The sequence below is a fragment of the Bos indicus x Bos taurus genome, chromosome 3, assembly GCF_003369695.1.
Source record: "Bos indicus x Bos taurus breed Angus x Brahman F1 hybrid chromosome 3, Bos_hybrid_MaternalHap_v2.0, whole genome shotgun sequence".
Classification (NCBI taxonomy): Eukaryota; Metazoa; Chordata; class Mammalia; order Artiodactyla; family Bovidae; genus Bos; species Bos indicus x Bos taurus.
Genome location: NC_040078.1, coordinates 13,992,211 through 14,013,152, shown reverse-complemented (window position 1 = coordinate 14,013,152; position 20,942 = coordinate 13,992,211). Strand labels below are relative to the sequence as shown.

General features: G+C 56.4%; 1 protein-coding gene across 1 annotated transcript; it reads right to left on the bottom strand.

Moving 5' to 3' along the window:
* Nucleotides 1–3,255: 3,255 nt before the first annotated feature.
* On the bottom strand, nucleotides 3,256–20,319 carry INSRR (insulin receptor related receptor). Its single transcript, XM_027529810.1, has 22 exons — nucleotides 19,781–20,319; nucleotides 15,999–16,550; nucleotides 14,152–14,455; nucleotides 13,915–14,057; nucleotides 13,580–13,724; nucleotides 12,497–12,711; nucleotides 12,094–12,220; nucleotides 9,929–10,167; nucleotides 9,555–9,722; nucleotides 9,267–9,462; nucleotides 9,031–9,072; nucleotides 8,733–8,953; nucleotides 8,341–8,477; nucleotides 8,095–8,257; nucleotides 7,754–7,859; nucleotides 6,994–7,046; nucleotides 6,582–6,811; nucleotides 5,795–5,905; nucleotides 5,506–5,665; nucleotides 5,093–5,222; nucleotides 4,838–4,972; nucleotides 3,256–4,356 (listed from the first exon to the last, which is right to left on the bottom strand). The coding sequence occupies exons 1-22, from the start codon at nucleotides 19,863–19,865 to the stop codon at nucleotides 4,113–4,115; spliced, it is 3,906 nt and encodes a 1,301-aa protein (XP_027385611.1). The 5' UTR covers nucleotides 19,866–20,319; the 3' UTR covers nucleotides 3,256–4,112.
* Nucleotides 20,320–20,942: the final 623 nt, after the last annotated feature.

Here is a 20,942-nt window from a genome sequence, read left to right as displayed (position 1 = left end):
TTGATCTCAAGCTCCTGCTGTTACGTCCCTGGGCTCACCAAGTGCCCTCCCTTCTGACTCCATCCCAGCCCAGCAGCCCGGATTCCCGATTAGGCATGCATTCAGTGTCACTTCCCTTGTTCACTGGGGACAGATAATACCACCTGAGTGTCCACTCACTGGTAGCATCTTTAGCTGAGTGATCCAGAGGGGCTCCCATTCATGGAAGGTGACCAGGAGAAGCCCTGGGTGTTCAAACCCTCTAACTCCCGGGCCAAGATCAAGAGTTGGCAGGAGGTGCCAGCACACTGCCCATTAGCCTTACAGGATGAGAGGACCCCCCCAAACTCCCCTTTCGGCCCTGGGGGTGGGTGCTGATGGCCCGAGGGGTTGTGCATTGAAGCCTCTGGCTGGAAGCCTCTTGCTGTGGGGCAATGGCTGTGACTAACATCTCCCCTGTCCTTTGTCACAACTGAAGGTTGGAGAGGAAGACAGACAACCGCTGGACCGGGGGAGGGGCTTCCACACCATTGCTGACACTAGGCCGAGCGGAAGCTTCAAGTTTCTACTCCAGATTTGCCCCCTGGCTGGGAAGCTAAGACCCAGTGCCCTGCTATCCAAGTTCCCAGGACTTGGAGGGAGCATGGGGCTTGGGGCTGGCCTGGGAGCAGGAGCAGGATGCTGGCCCTCCTGTCCTCGAACCCTGCTCTTCCCCCTCTGTGATGATGCCCAGCAGCCACCCTGGCTGCAGTCTACTGCTCTATGCCCAGAGCCTAGAGGAAGAGGAACTGTAACCCAACTTGTCCTGCCCCCACCTAGGTCTGATCCAGTGGCACGGCCCTCCTGACCCTTGACCACTTGATCTCAGACCTCCTAGCCCAGGCCTCTGGGTCCCTCACTGTAGAAGGCGCCTATCTCCTACCCCATGAAGATGCATCAGTCAATCCTGATCTTGGAGCAGGTGGAACACGAGACCCAGAGCCTCCAGCATCCCTTTGCTCAAGTGAGGGATTTGTCACGAGGACATAAGGACAGTTCCAAAGGGGTAGGTGGTGAACATGGGGTTCTTTTCCAGATATTTATTTATTTATTTGAGGGCTTCCCTGGTGGCTCAGATGGTAAGGCGTCTGTCGGCAATGCAGGAGACCCGGGTTTGGGAAGATCCCCTGGAGAAGGAAATGGCAGCCCACCCCAGTCCTCTTGCCTGGAAAACCCCATGGACGGAGGAGCCTGGTAGGCTACAGTCCATGGGGTCGCAAAGAGTCGGCCTCGATGGAACGACTTCACCTTCACTTTATTTGCCTGTGTTAGGTCTTAGTTGCGGCATGCTGGATCTGTCACTGCAGAGCGCAGGCTCTCCTGTTGCAGCACTTGGGCTTAGTTACTCCACGGCGTGTGGGATCTCCGTTCCTGGACCAGGGACTGAACCCGCACCCCCTGCATTGCAAGGCAGATTCTTAACCCCTAGACCACCAGGGAGGTCCCAAACATTTCATTCTTTTATGCTAATCTGTCTCCACCCCATTCTCTTCCCTTCTCAGCCGGTGGCAGGTGATTTTTACTGAAGTTCTGTCTGAGTCTGGGGGAGAGGAGAAAATCAAGGGTGTCTCTGGACACTTTTAGTCGCTGCATTCATCCTTCTGCTTCTGCAGCATGCGTCTTTGCTCTCCCTCGCCAAGTCAGCCTATTGTCTCTCTCTAGCTGTCTCTGAGAGAGGAGACACTTCCTCCCCCCGCAAAGCTTCTCTGTATAGTTGGGAAGTCCCTTTTGAAATCTAACTGCCATCTTTCTTGCTACCTTATTACATCCAGTTGTTTTTTTTAATTTTATTGGAGTCTAGTTTTACAGTATACATCCGTTTCTTTCCTAGGGTACAGATGGCAGTAGAGTTTGTCTTCCAGTATCCCCTACATCCTTCTCCCAAACATTCTTTTGGGTCAGTCACCAGCTACTCATCTCTGGAGGTAAAGCACAGACACTTTTTTTCTGAAGCCCTCTTTCTTCAGCTCCCAATCCCTTCTTTAAACCCCTCCCCATTCAGATGGCCAGCACTTCCTGAGCAGGCCGTGCTCCATCCTGTGGAGGTGAGGGGACGCGGGTAGTGGGGAGACAGCTGGACGCCAGTGCTGCCCTCTCTGGGCCTGTGCAAGTGCAGGGTAACCGGTGTGATCTGTGTGAGTGTGCAGGTCTCGGATCCAGGATTCTTGTGTGGAGTCTCTCCTCCCTTGCACTCGATAGTGGCCTCTCTGAGACCAGCATCTCAGGGGAGGAGAGAACAACCTTCCCCTCTCTTTTCTTCCTAAGCTGTGATTCTGCCAGCAACCATTAGGGGTCACTGTTGCCTTAGTCACCAATGACAGGCCCATGGGTGCGGTGGGATGCGAGGTCCTTGCTGCCCATGTCAGGATGGTGCACGTGAGTTGCGGTTGTTATACAGAGACGCCTTGCACAAACTCATACCCACTCCAGTCATGCCTTAAGGAGCTGTGGTTTGCAGGACAGCTGCTGGAGTGAGCAAGCGCTTAGAAGTATAAATCTCCCTAGACCTGCTGTGTGTGTAGCATGGGAGCTCTGGCCCCAGGGATCCGGATGCAGGAAACACTGGTACAGGATTCTAAAAAGCCTTGAGTCAGGCCCAGTCCCTTTTGCTACCACTCCCTTCAGCAAGGTTTTAAGTCATTCATCTGCAACTCCTCCCCTTCAGATGCCCTGATGGCACTGGCATAAGAGCCTGGAAACCAACTCCCAAGTGTTCCTTTAACATGCCTCCAGGGCGTCTCTGCTCATAGGATGGCATAACAGTAGGGCGCCAGACACATAGACTCTGCTCTGACGTGTTCCCTGCCCTGGCAGGGGGGCATCCAGCCAGGACTGGTAATGTCATCAAGACCCCTCCTCCCCCATCCCACGTTCTGCCTGCCTCACATCTGTCCTGGGAGACCCCAGGAAATGTCTATCCAGTGGAAACAGCGAGAGATGACCTAAAGATGAGGTGTGGGGGACGGGTTGGTGAGGCTGGGAGGCCGGATACAAAGGTTCCCCTGCCGGGCTCAACCACTTCTGGCCGCCTGAGCCGCAGATAATAGCAGGATTGTCCTGCTTCACTGCCATGGCAACCCTGGCTGCTCAGGTCCTCATGGAGGTGGTGTTTGACAGCAGTGTATTTATCCTGTATCACTGCCTCAGGGTCACCACCTCAAGTCCCCAAGGAGGGAGGGAGGAAGTTCATCCAGTGTTAAGACCATATAGATGGAGAGATAATGGGCTGCCCGGGACCAGGGTACAGACAGACCTCGGCCTTTATTATGCCTTCTCCAGTCTTCCCACGAGAGGCGGGGGTGGGGGGCAGGAGTCAGGGCAGGGAGGAAGCAAGGCTCTTAAGGCCTTAATAATCCCAGGGCAGGAGGGGGGTGGAGGGGAAGGGCCTGGGAGAAGGGGTGCATCTGCACCGAGGGAAGGCCCTGGAGAAGAGGAAGGGGGAGCACCAAGCTTGGGGTCCCTGGGTGAGGCAAAGGAGAGGAAGGGGAGAGGCAGGCCCCGAGGCCAGGCTGGGGAGCCACTCAGCAAGGTCCCTGCGTTCTCCCCACACGCGCTATGGCGTGGGGCAGGGGAGGCGGTGAGACACAGCGGTACCAAGAGCAGCCATCTGGACGCTCAGCCCCAGCATCCCAAACTCGGGCAGAGAGGCTTCCAGGCCCAAGTCTGGTGGCTCATGTGGTTTCTAGCGTGTTGATGGCCCCGGATGTCCACAGGAGCTCCAAAACCGCCGGTGGGGTCCCCAGACCCTGCCTTCAGAGCAGATCGGCCTCTCTTTCTAGCCTGAGTAGGCTCTCTCACTCAGAGCGTCTTGTCCACCGTCTAATCTCCACTCCTGCTGTGGCCTTGTTTACTTTCTCATGGAGAACTCAGATTCCTGAGAAAATCTTTCCTGCCACGACTCAGCTGTGGTCTCCCTGTCACCCCCCAGCCTGTCCCGCTCTGCTCTGTCTCCTTCGGCTGTCTCAGCATGGGGCTGGGGTGTGAACGTCTCAGCCTCTCATGGCTGCAAAGCTCAGGTCCCTTCCTCTCTGTCCGTGGGAGGTCCCTTCCTCTCTGTCTGTGGGAGGCCAATCAGCCAGGGAATGGGGTGCCCCTCAATGTCCTGGACCCCCATTCTGGGGGCTGAAGTCTGAGGAGGCCTCTTTTGGGGTTCGGGGGGAGTCAGGCTCTGCATCTGTGGGCAGCAGGGAGGCCCGGGCTCCCCGGCATTCTGGGCTGTGATAGAAGGAGAGGAGGCGGAAGGAGGGCCTCAGCTCCTCCTGTATGCTGTCCAGGATGTGGGTAAAGGTGGGGCGCAGGCGCGGGTTCTGCTGCCAGCAGCGCTGCATCAGCTCCTGCCTGGTGGAGGTAGGGGGCAGTGTCAGAGAGGTGCACGCCTCCTGCCTCCTGCACTGAGAGGGTCAATGAGTGTGATGGAGGGGGTCATGGAGGGGGTCATGGGGGGAGTATGTCTGCTCAGGTCTGTGCTGTGCTTGGTTGTTCAGTCATGTCCGACTCTTTGTGACCCTATGAACTGTAGCCTACCAGGGTCCTCTGTCCATGGGATTCTCCAGGCAAGAATACTGGAGTGGGTTGCCATGCCCTCCTTCAGGGGATCTTCCCAATCCAGGGATGTAACCTAGGTCTCCTGCACTGCAGACGGATTCTTCACCAACTGAGCTTGGGTCACAGGGGAGTAAATGGGGGTTGCAGTGGGGATTTCAAGTTGGAGGGCTCAGAGCTGGGGATCAGTGTAAGTAGAAGCCTCAGAGACTCCCAGGGGTGGGGCAGATGTTGGCAGAGGGCAGGGCTGAGGCAGGGCCAGGCTGGGGTGACTCACAGCTGAACCGGACAGCTCTCCAGCTCTTCCAGGACTCCACCGTCCACGACGAACTTGAGCACCTGCTCATTGGATAGGCCCTGGTAGGGTTGTTCAGCCAGGGTCACGATCTCCCAGAGCACCACGCCGAAGGACCTGGGAGGACAGGGAGGAGGGCCTGAGCCCCGCATGCTTCATGCAGCTCAGCACGCCCTAGGGAGTGCATGCCAGACCCTGCCTCCACACCCCTGAGCCCCCGCTCCAGCCAGGCCCCACCAGACGTCAGAGTGGGTGGTGAAGATCCCGTCTTTGAGGGACTCAGGGGCCATCCAGCGCACGGGCAGCAGCCCCTTCCCGCCCTTGCGGTAGTAGTCTGTCTCATACACGTCTCGAGTCATTCCGAAGTCTGGAAAGGGAGGGTGGACAGGGTGTGGGGCAGCAGAGCCAGTCACCAGCTCCTGCCCCAGGAGTACCTCTCCCAACCCCCTCCACCTCCACAGTCTCCAGGAATCCTGGACTGTAAGGGCTCCAAGGACCTCAGAGATCATCCCATCCAAATTCTGCTGTCCTCAGATGGGGAGACGGAGATCCAGGTCAGGGGGCGATCAGGGACAGGCCTGGGTCTTCTCCTGCCTTGCTGGGGGAGTCTCTCTACCCAGGCTGCCCCACCTGCCTGGTCCCCTCTGTACCCCCAATCTTGACAGTGAAGTCCTGGGACACCATGCAGTTCCGGGCCGCTAGGTCTCGATGCACAAACTTGTTGGCAGCAAGGTAGGCCATGCCATCTGCAATCTCACCAGCCATCTGGATCATATCTCCCAGTGCTGGCCGTGGGAGCCCAGGATTGTTCTAGAACCAAGAGACGGGCTGTTGAAGCAGGAACTTGAGGCTGGACTCCTGCATAAGGATTATGCCTTCAACTGCCCAAGTCCTTTCTAATTCCCCAGCTCCTCCACCCAGAAGCTTCCTGGTCCCCACCTCTGCCTCAGGCCGCAGAGATCGAAGATGGCTCTTGAGATCCCCTCGGGTCATTAACTCCATGATGACCAGAGTTGGCTGGCCCTGAGACACCACGCCCAGGAGACGTACCTGGCATGGAAAGAGAGCCTCGTTGCGGGTCTACTCAGCTCCCTTTGACCCACTTGGCCAAAACCTTGTTCTGCTGTGACCACAACCTGACTCAGACAACAACCCTCCTAACCCTAGCCATGACCATAACCCTCATCTTGACCTAACAATGACCTTGACCCCAACCCATGACCTTTTAAAAATAAAATATATTTATTTGGTTGCCGCTGGGTCTTAGTTGTGGCACATGGGATTTTTTTTTTTTTAAGTTGATGGCACACAGGATCTTTAGTTGTGGCATCTGGGATCTAGTTACCTGACTAGGGATCGAACCTAGGCCCCCTGCATTGAGAGCATGGAATCTCAGCCACCGGACCACTAGGGAAGTCTCCGTAATCCATGACCTTAATTGTATCTATCATCTCAGTCTTCATGATTGGCTCAATTCTGACCTTGATTCCAATCACCCTCCTAATAATGCTCTGAACACTCAGATTTGACCTTCAACCATGACTGATCTCAGCCCTAGCCATGATCCTGTTATAGCCCTACCATGACTTTTAATCCAGTTAGGATCCTAACCACAGTCCCAGTCCTGGACTTGATGGTGCCTTGACGTTATCTCTGATCTTTCCCCTCTAACCACATGACCTTCATCCTAATTCTGACCTTGATATTGGACTTGACCCTTCCTTACCACATGGTGACACTTGAATGCCTTCATGACAGAGGCTTCCTTGAGGAACTCAATGCGTTCTCGTGGGCTGGCCAGCTCATTCACGGTCTTCAGGGCCACCGGCGTGGGCTCCTCTCCAACCTCCAGTCCTTGTGCCAGCCCCTCGTATACCATCCCGAAAGAGCCCTGGCCCAGTTCTCGGATTATGGAGATCTGCTCCCGAGGCACCTCCCACTCATCGGGGATGTACACTGAGAGGAAGTGGGGGGTCACAGGCAAGGACACTGCTCTCTGCCACACCTCCACCCACCCTCTTCCTTCTTGAAGGGCTCAGGTCCCAAGGCTGCCTTCTCCAAGATGGCCTGGAAGTCTGTCTCTTCTCCCCTCCAGTCTCCCTTCCCCACACCACCTGTCCAGCCACCCCCAGACCTACTGTGAGAGGCGCTGAAGTATTCCGGATTCACAGAGGCATACAGGGTGCTGTTTCTGCAATGGGAGGTGAGGGGGGGTCAGCCTGGAAGGGTCCTCGGGAAGGAAGGAGCCATGTCAGAGGACAAGGAAGAAGGGTATTCCAAGGAGGAAGGAAGTTACTGATCCTATCTTAGCTCTGGTCAGGGTGACCCCTAGGGAACCCCAAGGACTTCCCAAGCTAGTCTTGGTCCTAGTCCTGGGATCTGGGGTCTGACAGGCTGGGAATAGGGAGGACAAAAGTAGCGAGGCTCTGGTTTCCTCAGCTAGTCCTCAGAACCAGCTAATCAAAGTCCTGTCCTCAGTTCCCTGTCATATTCAGCTCTAGAGGGATCTGACATCAAGAAGCCCAGGACACATCCTGAGATTTCCTGCTTCTTTCTCTGCTATGATCGGACCAGTTTCATTAGCTCTCAGGAGGGCCTCAGCTGCCCGTCTGAGAGTGTGGTGACCAACAGTCCCAGGATGCCCAGACTGAGGGGTTTCCCAGAATATAGGACTGTTACTACTAAAATCAGGAAAGTCCCTGGCAAACATGGACAAGTTGGTCACCCTAACTAAAAAGCATGTCTCTTTTCTCCAGGTAAGTCAGTGCCCCAGGGGAAGAGTTACTGTTTCTAAGGAAGTCCTTTTTGCTGTCTCATCTATTACCATCTGATTGCACTGATGTTATGATGAGGGCTCAGAGAAGAAGGGTGTTAGGAATCAGTGGGACTCGTCATCACCTCTTCTTGCTGTAGAAGAAACCAAGGACAGCAAGAATGATGAGCAGCATGAGCCCCGCAGGGGTGACGGTGAGAAGGACGTGCAGCCCCCCAGAGTCTTCCTCCTCTGGTGGCCAGAAGACAGCAGAGGGTCAAAGATGGAGAAGTCAGAAAAAAAGAAAAAACAATAATAATTGTAAAAAGATGGCGAAGTCAGGGGGTCAAGGACACAGTGGGAGATGAGGATGTGGGGCGGATGGGGTGGAAGGTGGAGGGGCCTGCGGTTTCCACAATGGGAGATGTGGGTGGGGGCCCAGGTGGGGCTGTTTGGGAATACAGGTCTGAGTCAGAGGCCTGCATACCCGGGCCAGGGATGTAGAAAGCGACACTGTCTGTCCAGGAGCCGTTGCCAGCCAGTGAGGTTGCCCGAACTCTGGCAGAGTAGTTTCCAGGAGGCAGCAGGGCCAGGTGGACACCCCCAAATTTGGCATATCGCAGGCGGGACACACACAGCACTGTGGCCTCCTGAGGGCAGCACAGAATAGCTGGCTGGGAAGAGGATGGAGGGGCAGGCCGGGGCTAGGTTAGGTGTCTCCAGGGGTGCCTACCTCTCCCAGGCGGCGGTACTTGATTTCGTACTTCAGAATGAGTCCGTTGGGGTCCGGTGGCTCAAGCCAGCGCAGGAGAACACTGCTCTTGCTGGCTGCCTCCCAGGCCACTTTTCCTGGGATACCATCAGCCTCTCCTGCAGGAGAGGCCATCAGGCAACTCGACTACAATTATTCTTCTCACCTTCATGTTCAAACGCAAGGGGGCTAAACTGGGAGGTTCAAGGAAACTCTGGGATTATGGGGACTGGCAGGAGTGAGCAAGGAGAGGCCCTGAGGTTGGAGGGGGCAGGGAGGTGGGAGGTTGTCAAACTGGCTAGTTAGAGCACTAATTAGATAGGGTCCTTGGGGTCGGTGTGTGGGCAGGGTAGAGCTGGGGGAGGGTCACCTACTGTGGGGCATGGTGCGCGCAAAGACGAAGGTGGCCGCGCTGCAGCCCACGGTGTGCGCCGCGTGGTTGCAGGCATGGATGTCGATCCGGTACTCTGTGAAGTGGCGCAGGCCACTCAGCACCGCTCGCTCCCGGGGCACTTTGTCCTCTTGGATCTTGAAATCCGAGCTGTTTCCCCCAAGCCTGAGGGCCTCGGCTGCCCGTCGGCTCCTCCCTGAGTCCCTAGAGAGGGCGCAAGTCAGAGCCATGGCCCCGCCTCGGGAACCGCTCTTCTCGGCCCCTGCTCCGTCCCCGCTCACCTTTGAGGGCTCTTATTGATGGATGTCACCTTCCAAGGGGATCTGGGAAGACCAGAGACGACCCTGCCAGGCTCATCTGGAACGCGCCCCAGTGCTCTCTGCAGGGGCGCACCGCCTCCTAACCCACCCACAATCTCAGGCCCCGCCCACAACCCCTCCCCACCCCCCCCTCCCCTCACAAACCCCGCCCATCAGCTCCCTGCACTCCCGCCTGGCTTTCTCGCGCCGAGACGCACTTGGGAATGGTGATGGCGTTGTGTAGAAAGTTTTCAAACTTCTTCTGGAACGACGCCTCCTGTGCCTCCAGCGGTGGTAGGACCTGCCCAGGAGGTGGGTGCTGGCAAGGGCAGCAGCCAGGCTCCCTGTCGGCCTCGAGTTCCCCGTCTTCTCCGTCGAAGCGGGGGTCGTTGTTGCTGGTGGGCAGCCGCAAGCCTGGAGGGGCGGCGGGCAAGGAAGTAGTTAGCCTGGCCGCGCCCGCAGCCCGAGACCCCAACCCCTCCGGCCCGCGCCTCCTCCCTGCGCACCGCGGTGGCAGTAGTCATTGAGGTAGAGGTCGCTGTCCTCTGCCAGACGTTGCCACAGCACCAGGTAGTAGGTGATGTTTCCGTTGCGCTGGGTCGGTGGCTTCCAGCGCACCAGCAGGTGGGAGGAGGAATTGGACGTGGAGATGACATCCTGGGGCACTGTGGGCGCTGAGGGTGGGAGGAGGGTACACCTGAGGGACTGCAGATCCCCCTTTTAAATACTGTCTGGTAATGGGCCCTTCTTTCTGAGGTCCGGCCTCCCAGCCTCTGTAGGCCAGGTGTTCAGTGACCCAGCTTCTCTATTTCTGGTGTTCTTCCATTCTCAGTAGGGTCCAGGCATCTAGCTCCCACCCCCTCCAAAGGCTTCAGCCTACCTGCAGGTAAGGTTCGGAGGTAGACGATGGGGCTTTGGGCTCCTTGGTGGGGGCTGTCCTCCGCTGTGGTCAGTGTGATGGCCCGTACAAACACGGCATACTGTGTCCAGGGCTTGAGCGGGGCTAGGGTCACCCCCGGCTCCTGGGTGCGGCTAAGGGGCAGCTCCACATCCAGTAGGTTCCAGCTCTGGGCCCCACAGGCATCTGGACCTATGTACTCTGTGGCATTCTGGAATGGGCTGAACAAGCCATCCCTGGAGTTGAGGGGCGGCTCATTTAGCTCTGCCCCCTCTTCTCTGAGCCACTCCAAGCCTGCCACTGTCCTTCTTCTCCCGGGGTGTGCAAGGGCATTCAGAAGCAGATGTGGGTCTGCCCTTTGGGGCAGGTGCCCTGTTGGCATGACTCACTCACTGAGTGGATCTGCTCAGAGCTTAAACTGAGCCATGATCCACAGTATATAGGGCTTCCCTGGTGGCTCAGACAGTAAGAATCCTCCTGCAGTGTGGGAGACCTAGGTTCCATCCCGGGTTGGGAAGATCCCCTGGAGAAAGGAATGGCTACCCTCTCTAGTATTCTTGCTTGGAGATCTCCATGGACAGAGAAACCTGGCAGGCTGTAGTCCATGGGGTTGCAAAGAGTCAGACATGACTGAACGACTAGCACACACATACACACACACGCACACACCCCACAGTATATATATCTAAGGGAGCACAGCCTTAGCCACACTGCAAGGCAGATGCCAGGGGAGTTTCCTGAAAAACCTCTAAGACTGTCTGCCCTTTGAGTCCAAGGCAGCCATGTATAGTCATGCAGAATGTGAGCTGCACAAGCCAGAGCTTGGGGGGTGGGTTTACATTGCGGTCCATGTTAGCACTCCTCAATATGTGGACCAGAAGATTCAGCATTACCTGGGAGCTTTTTAGAAATGCAGATTTACAGGGCAGTCCAGGGCCTGCCCAAGACTAATGGAATCAGAATCTATGGGGGTGGGGCTCAGGAATCTCCTTTTAACAAACTGTCCAGTTCGTCATGCTAAAGTCCTTCATCTTCTACTGAGGCCTAGGAGTAGATTGGCCCTGTGAGTAGATTTTTCTCCCCCACTCTGTGCGTGTGTGTGTACTAAGTTGCTCAGTTATGTTCTGACTCTCTGTGGCCCCATGGACTGTGGACTGTAGCCCACTAGGCTCCTCTGTCCATGGACTTTTCCAGGCAAGAATACTGGAGTGGGTTGCTGTTTCCTATTCTGGGGGATCTTCCCGACCCAGGGTTCAAACCTGTGTCTCCTGTGTGGCAGGCAGATTCTTTACCATTGTGCCACCTGGGTTCCCTTAGGCCCTGTGCTAGCAAGCAACTAAAATCTCTCCATTTTAATTCACAGGAAATTATTCCGATCCAGGTAGCTCCCATCTTCCATCTACCGTAAAGAGTGACAGTACTCTTCACTCCATGTCTCTCTTCTAAAGATTTCTATTTTTGATTCTAGCCATGCTTTTGGAGAAGTCCTTCCTGTGGTCTAACCACTATCCATCCTGCTATGGTCGGTACATTCTCTCCAAAGAAAAGAGCAGTTGGTTCTTGGTTGTCCCTGCTACCGCCCTTCCTCAGGCTTTAATGAAATGCTGGCAAAGATGTGGATAAAACTGGCCAAATTAGTGGGTACTTCCCAAACCGCTGCTGGGGCAGGAGCATGTGGTCAGTACAAAACATTAGCATAGTGAATTGAGCTTTAATTATCCAAGTCTTCCCAGCAGGGCGCCTCTCCTGGGCTTTCAGAAATCCTGACTGCCCGCTCTTCATCACTGGGTGAGATAAAACTGAGGCATGGAGGGATGAAGAAAGTGAGAGGAGAGCCAGACGTGAGCCCTACAAGGGAGTGAGACTCGGGGTTCTTGGCTTTCTGGCTTTCTACAGCCCCGCAGGGTTCTGCCCTCACCTACGTGCGGTCAACAAATTTGCCTGGTCAGGCTCTGACCCGCAACCCCGCTCTGGCCCCGCCCCGCCCCGCCCCGCCCCGCCCCGCCCCGCCCCGCCCACTGACCCCCCCGCCCCGCCCCGCCCACTGACCCCCCCCGCCCCGCCCACTGACCCCCCGCCCCACCCACTGACCCCCCCCCGCCCCCTCTCTGGCCCCGCCCCTCTCTGGCCCCGCCCCCGCCACTCACGACTCCTTGTAGTACACAATGAAGCTGAGTAGGTCGCGAGCCTCAAGCGGTTCATAGCGCTCCCATCGCAGCAAGATGCGATTGGCCTCCGTCACGTTGGACACAAAGCGCAGAGTGCGAGTCTGGCCTGGGTGGGGTAAAAGGCGAACACCTGCTTTTGACCACGTTGAGAACACCTGCTTGAGCCTCCTACTCCCAAGCCCCCACCCTGACCCCGCAGCATCCTGCCCCTTAACGTAGCCTCTGAAGAGAACTTATCCCATCGTTCCCTTCAAGCCTCCCCTCCACTTGAGAGCGTGTCTGGTGTGTTCTAGTGTGTGTGTGTGTGTGTGTGTGTCTGGGTGTTCCTTGGGGTCCCCTCTCTCACTGCCGAGGTGCCAGGGCTTGGGGTGTCGGGCCTTACAGGCAGCGCGGTCTCCGTTGGTGCGGGGGTTGATCTCAGCCTTGTTTTGCCGTCCCTTAGTGCCAGTCACCTCCTCCAAGCGGTAGATGTGCTCCAAGCAGAGGCGTGGGTTGAAGGCGAAGTATATCTTGCCCACAGGAATGGTGAGCCCTGCAGCCACCCAGGAACCCAGCTGCTGTAGGTTCTGGTTATCCAGCACGTACAAGGTGTAGTTCCTGGGGGAGGCCAGGGGACCTTGCTCTGCATGGCAGGTGGGGGCAAAGGATGAGGAAGGGTGTGTCTTATGGGCTCTTCCTGAAGGGTCTGCACTGGGGGCACAGGGGAGGAGGGGCACACAGGGGAGGAGGGGCACACAGCAGCCCACCCACACCGGTACACGTGGGGCATTAGTACACACCCACTCTGTGCCACTGACCAGGAGTGTGACGTCCAGCAAGGCACCCACGTTCTGTGTTTTTCTCATCAGTGAAATGGGGCCAACAGTTTTTCCACCTTCCTCCTTCCTGCATCTCACGTTAATTGAGCACCTGCTCTCTGCCAGGCTCTGTCCTGGCTTTGGGGACACAGGGCGGAGTGAGACTCAGCCTGGGGCTGTGCCTTTCCAGCTGGAGTGGGGACACCCTGGGGGGTACGCGAGAAACCACTTGGCTGGATGATAATTTAAAACATTATTTTGAAAAATCCTGGCTACATTAAGGGTAAGCTTCGACTGGTAGAGGTAGGAACGGGTTTCAAACCCAGGGAGTTTGCTCTGCAGCTAAGAGGATCAGATGACAACAATTATAGGCAATCCGTATAGGGTGATATGTAAATACAGTTTTATGTAATTGTGTGTATTTTGTTTCAGGCTCTGTTTTAAGTGCTTTATACATAACAGCTTCAGTAATATTCTCAACAGCCCTAAGAAATAAGTAGTGTTATGTTAACCCCATTTTACAGATGAGAAAGTTGAGGACCAGAGAAGTTAACCTACCCAGAGGCACATAGTTAGTAAGTAGCAGAGCTGGTTCCCGCACACTTGACTACAGTTTGGGGAATGTTGGGGAGGAGATATGATAGAGGAAACTATTTCTGATCCCTTACCCATCCACCATGGTGTCCCCCCGGATGAGTTTGAGGTTCTTGAAAAAGCCTAGGGACACGAGGGCAAAGGAGTGCTTGATTTTGAGGAAGCCAGTGATGGTCTCTACCAGTCCTAGGCTTCGCTGCAGCTCCAGCTCCAGGTTATCTGGGGATGGGGAAGACAGGACTGGAGCCGGGGCAAGGAAAGTGATGGGTCCATTGTGGGGGAGCTGGCTGGGGGCCCAGGGAAGGGGGCCCTCAGGGCAGGGACCCAGGATGATGGAAAGTGGTGCTTTAGCTGGGTCATTGTAAGGGGTGTGGCCAGGAGGAAGGGTGTGGCTCTGGAAGGCACTAACAGCCTTGACGGAGGTTGAGGATGAGGCTCCCTTCCACGTGGGTGCAGCCCACCAGATCCTGTGCTGCCTGGACAGAGTCGATGGTCTTGGTGCCCACTTTGCACTCTTTGGGGCACAGCCCCTCGCATTTGTGGCAGAATATGCTAGTAGGGGCAAGCAGAGGATGTGGCATGAGTCCTGGACCAGTGTGGGCCTCCTCACTGCTCCAAGGGTGCCCCCCACCCACCCGACACTCACCTGCTGTCATTACGGGTGAAGCCTGGAGGGCACTGGGCCAGACAACTACCCTGGTGGATGCCGAAAGTGGAGGCACGGCCAGGCACAGAGCGCAGGCTGGCACAGCGCTCCGCTGTGACACAGCGCCAGGACTCATGCTGGTAGGTGCCTGGCGGGCAGGCCCGGTGGCAGGCACCCTGGAAGTAGAGGTGGCGGCAGGCGACGCAGGCACGGGGGTCTTCCGGCCGGCTGCAGCCTCCCAGGCACTCGGCGTGGCAGCACTCGCCCCTGACTGTGCAGGCCAGCCCCCGAGGACAGGGGCACACTGTGGGCAGAGTGCTGCGTTAGACCTTACCTGCACCTCCTTGGTCCTGCCCCGCCCTCTCCCTGAGGGCTAATACTCTTGGTCTGCACCCATATCCGTCCAATTCAGATGACACTGGTTGCCAACTCTTCCCCAGATGGGGGCTCTTGAAGATACGGACCACGGCCCCTCTCTGTGACTCCCCACCTCCCACAGTGCCTAGTCAGGGGTATTGGAACTCAGGACCAAGCAGTGACCTTGTCCATCAGGGCTCCTGCTCCCCAGCCTGCTGTCCTGTCTAGGCCTGGTGCCCAGATCATCGCTGGGCATGGGGCCAAGGTGAACCAGCCAGCTTCTCTTGAGGAGTGAGGACTAGGGCCAGGTGGACCTGGGAGTGTGTGGGAGAAGGGGCCACCCCTGGTCATTCGATCCAGGCCTCTGCCCATCCCTCCTCCCTCTTCAGTCTCTGCCCTGGGTGGAAGGTAGCCCCAAGCAGATGTGGGGCTGGGTGCCAGGAGCCTGGCTCCTTTGCACAGTGGCAGCTGGATGTGTCCATGGGAGCGATGCGTGTGGCAGGGGTCAGCCAGGGCATGTTGACACTATACACGAGAGAGGACATGAAGCAGCTGTGTTTACAGCCAACAGGGAGACTTCGGGGTGGGGGCACAGCAGATATAGCAGGGATCTGGTTACTCTTCTGCCCTGATGCTGAGGCACTGGGGTGAAGAGAGCTGACCTCCAGGGGCTGCATGGAAGGAACCCCAGCTTGGGGACCCCAGATCTGCTTCCAACCTCTCAAGGTTCCTTTCCCTCCTCCACAACCTTCACCTCCTCCTCCAACCATCCCGCCTTATTCCACTCCTCCTTTTCTCCACCCTTTCCTTCTGCTTCCCCTCCAGGCACCTTACCTCCTAAAAAAGGTCCCACATCACATATTTGTCCTCTCCTGTCCTGTTCTTCATCTGCCTCCTCCTCCTTTCTTCTTCCGCCCAGCTCCCAACCTCCCCACTGCAGTACTGCCAGCCTGTACTGTGGCCGTTTGCACCAGACACAGAACTAGTTACCATGGTCCAGGCACTCTTGTGATGTTTTACAGAACAGTTTGCTCCTCATCACAGTGCTACGATCATTTTACAAATGAGGAAATCGAGGCACAGAGAGGCGAAACGAACATCGCCAGTAAGTAGTAAAGCTGAGATTCGAACCCAGGACAGTCGGCTTTGCTCTTGACCTCTGCCTCATTCTGCGTCTTGTGCAGCTGCCTCGTATCCATTCACGCTACTCTTCTCCCCCATATTCAACTTATACTTTTCTTTTACTGTCTCCATGACTACCTGACACTGTCTTGCGCCTACCCCTTGACTACCTGATGCTACGTCAGTTATTTAACTTTTTTTGAACCTCAGTTTCCTCATCTGCAAAATGGGAATAAAGACATAGGATGAATGACAGTTAAAATAAATAGTGTCAGCAAAGTACTGACACATACCATCTTATGGGTGCCCAGTGCCGTCTGCCTCTGCCCTCCCTGCGCTCCCTGGCCCTCTTCTGGGCCAGTGCCCACCTTTCTGGCAGTGACTGGAGGTCCAGCACCTGTAGTCGGTGTGCCCGCTGAAGGTGGTCCTGGCACAGGGCTCACCCGTGGTGCCCAGCAGGCCTGGGCACACATCGGCACACTCCTCGCCCAGCTTGTTGCCCACAATGTGGTTGGCACCAGGTGAAGGCTGCAGCAGACCCCAGTCAATGGTGGAGAGATGGCAGAGCTCCTGGTTCTTCTCCACACGCACAGCCCCACGCAGAACGGCCCCCAGTGCCGGCAGCCCCACATCCCGCATGTGTGGCATCTCGAAGATGACCAGCGCATAGCCCAGGAAGAGGCGGGCACCGCGGATGACTGCCAGGTTGGGGAAGAGGTCACGCAAGCTCTCCAGGCCATAGACCCGGAAGAGCAGCAGGTAGTCGGTGACCTGGGTGAGGCGTGGGAAGCTGAGGCCACGGAAGTCCTCGCCGGTGGCTGTGAACATGAGCAGGATCTGCAGGTGGCCCTCCACCACGCTGCAGTTCTCCAGCCGCCACAGCTCTGCCACATCTGAGCGGATGTCCAGGCTGGGGCACACTGTGGGTACAAGCGGCAGGTAGCCATCAGCACAGCTTGGGCCAAGCACCCCATCCTGCTCTGGCAGCTGGGGAGGAGGGAACCACACTGGGAGGGAACATTAAGGCAGAGTCAGGCTCTGCTGTGGGTGTGGGGGGAACCTCCTCTCTCGGCCTCAGAGGCTTCATCCGCAGCTTACAGGATCCCCACCAGAGGAGCCCACCTGGGCAAAAGTGACCTTCCCTCCCAAACTCACGTCCCCTTCTCAGTTGACTGCAACTTCCTTCTTGCAGTCAGACTCCAAAGCGAAAGCCTCCATCATTCCTTTCCTTCTCTAACCCCCACACCCTGTGAGCTCCACCTTTAAAATATACCCAGAATCGCATTCACTGCTTTCACCATCGTCTTCTCCAGACTTTACAGTAATAGCTTCCTAAATGGTCTCCCCACTTCCGCCCTCTCCCCCTCTCTCTCCTATCCTCCACTCCACAGCCAGAGTGGAAACACACCACACAAGTTGGATCACACTCCTCTACCGCTCACAGCACCCTAGCGGCCTCCATCTCACTGATGAAAAGCTGAAGTCCTTACCACAGCCTACATGGCCTCTGCACTTCTCCCACTTTATCCCCTTTTTCTCTTTTCTTCAGAGACACCGGCTGTCTTGTGGTTTCTCAAACGAGCCTGCCAAGCTGCTGCCTTGGGGTCTTTGCACCTTCTGCTCCCTCTGGCTAGAACACTCTTCCCTCTCCATGGCTCTTCACCTCTTTGAAGTCTTTGCTCAGATGTCACTTTCTCAGTGAGGACTTCTCTGATCACCCTATTACCTCCTACTCCCTTTCCTACTTAGTTTTCCTTCAAATGCTTAACACTGGCTAATATACAATTTACTTCTTTTGTTTGTTGTAAGCTTTAGAAGGGCAGGGGTCATCATGTAATTCATTGCTGTGTCCTTGGTGCCTGATACAGTGCTTGGCACAAAATTGGTGCTCAGTAAATATTTGATGAAGGAATGAGTGAATGAATTCTGTGACTGAGAAGCAATAGTCTGAGCTTCATACACTCCCTTTCTCTCCCAGGCCTAAGGAAGCTAGAACCTTGGTCCCAGCATCTGTTTACTTTCGAAGGAACATTCCATGGCTCCCCATTGCCAAAAGTTCAAGTTTAAATTCTTCAGCCTGACATTCCAGGACGTCGATAAACTGGGCCCCACTAGTACCTTAGAAAAGTTCCTTGGCCTGTTAACCCCTCAGTTCTTGTCCTGAAAGCCTCAGGTCAAGCCCCCATTCCCTGACCCTCTGACCCTGAGTTAATCACGTTCCCTTCAGGCTCTGCTGCACTAAGTCCAGCACTCACACCAGAATACCTGGGGTATTGCTGCAACATTGCTTTCTCTCTCTCTGTCACCATTTCTAAGGAGGGACTCTCCTGTGGTTGGGGCCCTTGTCAATCACCATGGTGCCCAGTTCAGGGCAGGAAGCACTGGGCACTCGGGGGTTGTGAGTTGAATCAACGGCATCTGGACCCCAAGTCTATTCCTCCCTCAGGGAACTGGGTGTGTCTGGATTTTTCAGGTCCCAGGACCCTGGCCCCATTTTCCTTTCTTTCCCCAAGTCACCTAGAATGGTTCCCCTAATAGGTTGCTTACCTGGCTCCTGCACTCCCTTCTCCCAAGGATACTTTCCATGGTCCTCACTTAGAAGATTCGGGTCTGAATCTTTTGGTTTGCTAGTCGAGTCCTGCTAACGTCTCCGGCGTCCACTCCCTCCACTCCTACCCAGTCCTCAAGCAACACGGCAGGCATCTTAAATACCCAGGCCCATCCCCTGATGTTTTAAAGGGGGTGGGCAGGCTAGGCTGGCTCGCTGGGGCTTACTTCATACCTTCTCCCTGTCGTCATTAATGGCCCCTGTGCTTAGCTCTACCAGCAACTGTGTGTGTCTGAGCACTTGCAGGCACACATGCACACACACAAAGAGAAAACACTTCTGGTCCCTCTAGGCAAAGGCCAATCAGGCTCTGCAGGCAGATGGGGGGTTCTTTCAGGAGCCCACATGCCACTTCCCATCATGCCCTGGCCTCTCTAGGGCTCCCCTGATGGGAGTCATTTGGAAAAACAAATCTACCGACCTTCACAGGTTAACCCCTGCCTGCCTCCCCTCCAGACATGGCCCTGTGCAGAGCTGCACTGGGAACCAGACATCTGGGTCCCCTGACCAAACACCTCCCTCCCCCACACCCCAGGGCCGTGCTCCTGTCCTGACAACTGTGCTCCTGGCTGGCATCTGCTATGCCCTGTCCTGGTGCAGCAGTGGAGGAGGGGAGGGGTGCAGGCGGTGGGGCTATGCCTTGCAGGCAGTGCCTCTGGGGACTCCGTACCCCAACCCATTCACGTCACCCTTCTGTCTCTACAGGAAGGGGAGACTCTGCTCTGCCCTGGAAGGCCCCAGTCTGAGGGCATCACGTGATCCCTGAGGCACAGAGCACTGGATTCCTGAGCTCCCTCAGTCTGGAAGGGAGACTGGAAGGGAGTCTGGAAGGGAGTCTGGAAGGGAGACTGAGATTTGGGGAGAAGGACATCTCTTACCCCTTCCGCCTCTGAATCTTCCACTCTCAGCATTTTTTCCTCTCCCTGCCAAGTCCCCAGCACCCCCAGGAGAGCCACTTTGTCTACGTGGTCCCATCCCCCAAAACTACACAGTGTTTAGCCTGGGGACTAATTTAAAGCAGCCCCCTAGCCCGATGGATGGGCCCTCAAAGTGGGGGACACAGGACAGGACCCAGAGGCAGGAGTTCAGGACACAGTCTAGCTTGCCCTTTCAGGTCTCTGAGCTTCAGTTTCCCGTCTGCACAGTGGGTTCAGTTACTTAATGGTGCCTAGTTCTCAGCTCCTTCTCATCCTGGGCCCCTTTCCCATTTAGCGGTTCTAGAAATGACCTCTAAGACTACCCCTCCCCCCACCTTGGTTCTCATTTGGGCTTTACTAGGATCACTGTTTCATAAGCAGAAACGGAGGGCATCTATCCATCCTTCTGTTTCAAGGTCCTTCTCATTCCCCAGGGAACGGAGAGGAAAACACCCTTAATGTGGGAAACTGACTGCTTTCCCTGGTGGGAAGTCCTTCTGAGAGCTACCCCCAGTCTTCATGTCCCAGTAGGGAAATGGACGCGTTCTGGGTGGAAATTCAGTGTTTGGCCTCCCAGTCTGCTAGGAGGGAGATGGGGCTCCAGGAGACAGGGCTGGGGACTCACCCTCTCTCGTGTCCAGGCCAAATCCCAAGGAGAGGAGGATTGCAAGCAGGCAGGCTACCCATGGCCACAGACTGGGCACTGCCATTGTTCTGGTCCTGTCTGTGCCCAGTCCTGGCTCCTCTCCAGATGGCTCCAGGGAGTAGAAGGGTCTGACGAGTCCTAAGGGACACAGAGACGCAGGCTTCAGAGGGAAAGGGAAGGGAAAGAGCAGAACCACAAAGAATCCTGCATAGAGATGGCAGGAGACAGAAACGAAGTAATGAGAGCCACAGAGACACAGGCAGTGACAGGCCGCTGCAGCCAGAGACTCAGTGTGCACCCGGAGACAGAGAGACGAGGACGGAGATGCAGACGGCAACGGGGAGACTCAAGCTTCCAGGGGAAGAAAGTCACACAGGGCGCTGAGCAAAAGACAGCGCCAGAGGCCTGGTCAACCCCGAGGGCGGGGGCAGAGGACAGCAGTTGGGGGTTCCGGGGCGCGCGGGACTCTCTGGGGAGAGACTCCCCGTATCCCTCCGGGCACGCTCGGCTCCCCAGCGCCAGCTGGCCGCGCTGCCACGGTATCTCCCAGGGCGGCACGCAGGGGCCGCGCCCAGCTCGCGCTTCCCCGCCCCAGACCCAACGGATTGGTTTACTGGGACCTCTCGGCTCTCTCCACCTCTCCCGCCAAGCCAAAATATTTAGCCTGACAACTCAAGGGTGGACAGGTCTGTTGGGGAAATAAGGCCAAAATACCGGGGGATGGTAGCCCTGGAACAGAGCTCCCTCCAACCCCGCTGCAGCTGCGGTGGGTCCCTCCACCCCCGCCCCTGAGGACTTATCCCAGGTGGGGTGCACGGCTAGCCCGAGCGGCAGGAAGCAGCCCCCACCCCCGGGGAACGGGTGGTTCTGAGTTCTGCCACCCTCTGCCTTGACACCTGCGGGCTAACTAACTAAGCTTGAAACCTGGAGGTTATACGACCCGTCTCCGGAATAGCCAAGCCCTTCGCTTCTCCGAGGCCCTCGCAGCCTCCTTAGGAGGCTTTTGGCGCAAGGCTCTGTCCCAGTTAAGTCCCTTGGTTCCAACCAAAATCGTGGAAAGGGCAATCACCCCGTGGGCTCCGTCTCTGTCTCGTCACCTTCCTGAATTCGGGCTGCTCGGTGGGTCGGTCTCTGTCTCTGT